This window comes from Rhinoderma darwinii, chromosome 13 (genome assembly GCF_050947455.1).
Source record: "Rhinoderma darwinii isolate aRhiDar2 chromosome 13, aRhiDar2.hap1, whole genome shotgun sequence".
Lineage (NCBI taxonomy): Eukaryota > Metazoa > Chordata > Amphibia > Anura > Rhinodermatidae > Rhinoderma > Rhinoderma darwinii.
Genome location: NC_134699.1, coordinates 48978631 through 48984630, shown reverse-complemented (window position 1 = coordinate 48984630; position 6000 = coordinate 48978631). Strand labels below are relative to the sequence as shown.

Below are 6000 nucleotides of genomic sequence, written 5' to 3'. Positions count from 1 at the left end.
GAAATACTGCTCAAAAGTAAACTTGGCATATGCCATAACTACAAGTCACACTGTGCTCCACAACCATCTCCTCATTCCGTCCCAAGCTTTTTTTTAACTAGAAGTCTCCTTGTTTTACACAGATCCGTCAACAGCAGACGGATACGGTACTGCAGATATTCAGCTGAAGTCGGACCATTTGGCGCCAAAGCTGCGCTCGCTCTAATCTCATTCCAGATGTGTCACCGCCTACTTTTGATTGACATCCCCGCAACCAATAAACGGCGGCTTTACGCAAAGCCTCCCTGTGATTGGCTCAGCAGCCGCAGTAGGCGGCATCGTCTACTGAAGTTGGACTCCAGGTTCCAGCTGTGGAGAACTGAGCTCCGGTGGCTTCTTCTTCCTCCGGCAGCAGCATCTCTCACATATCGCGGCGTTATATTCACAGCACACGGGCGAAGTCTGCAAATCTCCGGGCACCACATTGTATTTGCACTGCCCGGCGTGGAAGGGGCATCGCATAGAGCATCATCACTCGGGCATTTAGCCACCAGTCAGCAGCAGTTTGCTAGGAACATCTGGAGGAGGTGTAAGAAAGGCGGAGATGGAATAAAGCTCGGCAAGACATAGAAACATAAAGGAATCTACTTCAAGGAAAGACTCGGAGGAAAGAAAGAAGAGAGGAGGAGGAGTGAAGGAGAGAGGGAGAGGTGAGGGGATGGGGAGGTGGGAGGGAGGGATGGTGAATGGCAGAGAATGAGGGGAGAGATACAGGTGTGAGAGAGGTAGGAGCAGAGCGTCACAAGGGATCAGTGCTGGAAGCAATAGGGCACTCCAGAGTGGGCACAGGGTGAGGTGCCAGGTAGATTGATTTGGGTTCAGTCTATGGAAGAGAGAGGACTGCTCTATAGGGGATGCACAGCTAGAGGGAGCAGCACCCAAGGGTGAGGGGAACCGGAGAGAAGACCCAGCAGAAAAGTTCCCACACATATGTGGGAGAGGATAAGACATAGTGTGAACAGTCTCACACCGGCTCATGTTCTGGATGCGGACTTGGGGTCTTACAGACATTGGTGGAGGAGCAGCGTGGAGTCCAAAGGTTGTCACCTGGATGAAGTATTTACCTTAAGCAGTAAACCTTGGAACTGCACCGAGAATGGCTGGAGACAAAGACCAGGAGCAGGAACCATCATCATCCAAAGACAGCGGCAGCAAAGCGCCGGAGCCAGAGCAAGAAGGTCTACCCTACCCTACCTTAGCTCCAGTGGTCTTCTTCTACCTGAACCAGAACAGCCGACCACGACGCTGGTGTCTGAGGATTGTCTGCAACCCATATCCTTTCCGATAGTCCAGGTAAGGAGCTGTGCTAGAGGAAGGAGGCTGATAGTCCCCATCATTGCAGTCTGAGGTCTTGTAGAAGTCCTACAGTAGGTATGAGGTTCCATACATATTCTATCTATCGACCGACCTATCGATCGATCGATCGATCTATCTATCTATCTATCTATCTACCCATCTATCTATCTATCGATTGATCGACCGACCTATCTATCTATCTATCTATCTATCTATCTATCTATCTATCTATCTATCTATCTATCTATCTATCTATCTATCTATCTATCTATCTATCTATCTATCTACCCATCTATCTATCGATTGATCGACCGACCTATCTATCTATCTATCTATCTATCTATCTATCTATCTATCTATCTATCTATCTATCTATCTATCTATCTATCTATCTATCTATCTATCTATCTATCTATCTATCATCTATCTAGCTTCATCCTACATGCATTATATACTTTATAAATAACATAAGATATACATGTGAATAATATATAATCTCATATGTGCAAATGCGCAGAAGAACTATGGGCAACAGTCTTGGTATAGTAAATATGACCTTATTGCAGGCTACGGTACTGTATATTGGCTTGGCTTCATGATTCACGCTGTAGCAATGTTCCTATTTCTCTGGCCCCAAGATATTGTAACTAATCCTCCACCAGGCCTCTTTTACGTTTTTAGCACAAGGACTGGATTCACTAAACTGAATTTCTCACTGATCAAAAGTTAATGGCACTTCAGACAGGCACAATGGGTTAACAATTTAAGGAATATTGATCGAGACAAACGGATCGAGCAGAAATGAACACTTATGGAGTATATATTCCAACTCTTTGTGGTTTGTGCCTCTTCTAACCCATCAACAAAGCCATGCGCCGAATAACCCAACGTTTGTGTCTGGCTAAAGTTTTGGGTAAAGGTTAAGTGACAATTTCCATGAATTAGTAAAATATATATGTGAATTGAGATTTCTAGGTTCATGTTGGTTTCAGATGGATGGATAGTTGCACGTTCATTGGCGATATATTTTCAGTCTCCGTGGTTGTTTGTAGTTCTACTCAACCCTTTGGGTCCCTCGATATCTATATACTGCCGGTTGAGTCTCCCTGTATATTGATATACTGCAGCTCAGCAGGATCAGGGATCCGCTGTAATCTGGAGTTAGCGTGTTGTTAAATTAAAAGCAGATGCTACTTCAGAAAGAGATCACAGATTTTCTTGTATAAAAAGAGGGCATTCACAGGGCAGGTACACCAATGATACCCTTAGTGTTCACAGCAGGTCAACCTCACCAACACCTACCCTGATCACCCAGCAGTGGCATTTTTCTGGATTTAGCTTCAGTTTTCTGTATATTTTCATCTATTTCTAATTGCAGATGGGTATGTCCCTCTTTTATATATATATATAGGGACATATGACCAGGCAGGGATTTCTTTGGGGCTGAAGTCAAAACATGGAATTCCAGAAAGATTATGACGTCAAGAAAATGGAAACAATGTGTACTGTGCAGATGGAGTGAGAGGAACTGAGATAAAAGAGGGGGACTCTATTTCATAAGGGAAAGTTGAGGCTTTTCCGGGGATATATATATATATGGCACAGGGTGATGACTAACATACCGAAAAGCGACTTTCGAACCGTAACACAACCTGTTCTACCATTTAATTTGTATCCAGTTTTGGCGAAGCCGATACCTGGTCATTTTATTCGAGACAGATACGGACGGCATGTAGCTTCTCCCCACATTCATTGATATTTAGGATGAAAATGAGCCGTTTATTAACTGTATAGAGGGTGATTAACCCCAAACGTTGAAAACTACTTATAGGCTTTCTGTCGCTTACAGGCCAACATTATACAGGTCAGTGGTCTTCCTTTTATATTGCATTCTTCCAGCTAAGTTGAATAGGACTTATGGTTCATCATTTAGCTATTGTACGTTGGATTCCCCCAGGGAACTAGGATGATCATGCTTTTATATCCACTTTCAGCTCTGTCATTTATACGTTTTCAGATGGAATTGATTTGTCTCCAAACACTTGTCAAGTTCTTAGTGGAGAAAGGTATACACCGCTGCACACATATATATTTACGACAGAAGAGGCTTTATCTGAACTCACAAAATAAAAAGTAGATAAGTTAATGGGTCCAAATGAAATCCATTTAAGAGTATTAAAAGTGAAGCTGGCAGCGCCGTTAACAAAACTTTTTAACGTGTCGCTGCTGACAGGTGTAGATCCAAGTGATTGGAAAATTGCAAATGTAGTACACCCCCCCCCCCCCCAAAAAAAAAAGGCAATAGGACAGATTAAAAAATTGTAGCCTTTTATTTCATTATTTTTATTTTATATACATTTTTCCAATTGATATTTATTAAAAATGTTATTTCGTTTTTGAGCTGCAGCTTCTATATACCCCCTATACATAGAAGCTGCTGTAAGGCAAATCCGTCAGTCAGCTTGACTGGTGGCTTGGCTAACAGTGTCTCCTGTGTGTCTCTAACACTGAATATAACCATAATACCAATTTAAATATCATTTTTTTGATAGGTATTAGGGTTATATTGTGGGTTAGAGCCACACGTGCCGCAGTCCAGCTGTCTGACGGATTCGGCTTACAGTGGCGTTATGCAACTTCTATGTATATTGGATACATAGAAGCTGCAGGGCAAAAACGAAATAACATTTTTATGAAATTTAAAAAATGTATATAAACACAAAACACCTACATTTAAAATAGATTAGAGAAAAGGCTTCACAGGTTGACATAGCCTTTAAAAAAAAGAATTGTAGTTTGTGTAGTGTCAACTAACAAGATCCAACCTGCATGGATTTGCTGCTGGGAGATCATGTTAAACAAATCTAGCGGACTTTTTTGACATAGTAACTAAAGAGATCGGTCAGGGTTATGCTGTGGATATAGCTTACTAGGATTTTAGCATGGCCTTTGATACAGCATGCCTCAATAAATTCATTTCAGAAAATGAAAATGTTGGGATTTTAGTAAAACATAGTGAAATCCATACATTTCTGGCTAAAATATAGGAACCAACGTGTTGTAAATGGTGTAAATTCAAAGGGAGGACTTGTAACCAGTGGAGTGAGTACCTCAAGGATCAGTTCTGGGTCCTTATTTATGTGATGTATTTGGAAGTAATCTTACTTATGGCCTAGAAGGAATTCAGACCTTTTTGCAGATGAGACACATATTTGTAACGGGGCTGATACTCCACAAGGTGTAAGTCAAATACATAGTGATTGAGAGAAAATAAAGGAATGGACTAAAGTGTGGAATCTTAAGGGGAACCCGTCACCAGCATTTCACTTATTGAACTCTGCTCACCCCTCGTTGGCCGCTGCTGTCAAAGTTCATTGCTGTTATCCCTGCTCCTAAACTCCTTCCGACTGTAACTAACGGTCTGCAAATATTTTGCGCCTTTTTATGGTAATATTCCACCAGTCTCGTTTGTTCCCCTTCGTATGCCGAACCACCGCCGAAAACTGGACTGCCCTGAATGCCAAAATCTCATCTGAGATAGCGTGCATGTGCCCGTCATGTATGGTCACATACCCTTCCCTGCTTCCTCCGAGCCTCAAATCTAGTTACTGTGCATGCGCCGCTATGGTGTCCCCTTGTGCGCACGCCCTAGAACAGGACATCGATGCGCAAGCGCAAGATTTCATGTGTGCTGGGGGGAAGCGTGGAGCTGTCAATCAAAAGAAAGGAGGCGGGGTTAACGCAGAAAGGCTTGAGCAATGAAGATATGACTCTTTTCGAAGTAAGATATGACTCTTTTATGGTCATTAGCATACGGCGCGGGAACACAAAAAATCTGAATACTAAAGGTACAGAGCCGACTTAGAAGATAATTATAGGTTACTTAAAAATGATTTTTTACCCACTACCACCAAGTATTGCTGGTTTAATAGGTGAAATGCTGGTGACAGGTTCCCTTTAAATTGAATACATCAAAATTTATGTACGTCTGTTGGGCACAGAAATCTAAAAACAGAATACGGAATGAATGGTGAGGTAATGTTGACAACAACTGAAGAAAGTGACCTGGGAGTTATCATTTCAGGTTATAAGATGTTACGCAGGCACTGTAGTAAATCTGTGGGGAAATCCAGTAGGAAGATGTAATCGTAGTCGGAAGAAGAAGGTTATATTGCCACTATATAGGTCACTAGTACGACCTCATCTTCAGTACTGGGTTTCTCTCAAGAAACACATCAACATCAATAAAATAGAGAAGAGCAATTGAAACGGTTCATGGGTTGCATAACAAAACCTATCAGAAAAGACTTAAAGAATGAAACGTAGAGCTTAGAGAAGAGAAGGAACATAGGTGATATGAATAAACATATTTAAAAGTTATTAAAAAGTTCAGGAATGCCGTATTTTTAAGAATAATCTCTAGTATTTTTCTAGAGCAATGGGGGCACCCATTGAAAATAGAGGGTGGTAGAACTAAATGTAAAACTTCACGCAACAGTCTTCCAGCAGCAGCTGCGGGGACACATACAGTTTAGGCATTCAAAAATGCTTGGAACAAACATACGGCTATTGTCAAATGTTAAAAATTAAAAAACAGGGGAGATATAATTATTATACCAATCCCCCCCCCCCCCCCCCAAAAAAAAATAATTGTCATAAATATTA

General features: G+C 41.7%; 1 protein-coding gene across 11 annotated transcripts in view; it reads left to right on the top strand.

The window, feature by feature from the left end:
- Positions 1-733: 733 nt before the first annotated feature.
- The window catches only part of CACNA1G (calcium voltage-gated channel subunit alpha1 G), a 338489-nt gene continuing 333222 nt past the window's right edge, over positions 734-6000 (top strand). For all 11 annotated transcript variants that reach the window (XM_075845569.1, XM_075845564.1, XM_075845566.1 and 8 more), the window contains exon 1: positions 734-1311. In XM_075845569.1, coding sequence (XP_075701684.1) covers positions 1136-1311 — 176 coding nt within the window. In that variant the 5' untranslated portion in view covers positions 734-1135. The remainder of the gene's footprint in view (positions 1312-6000) is intronic.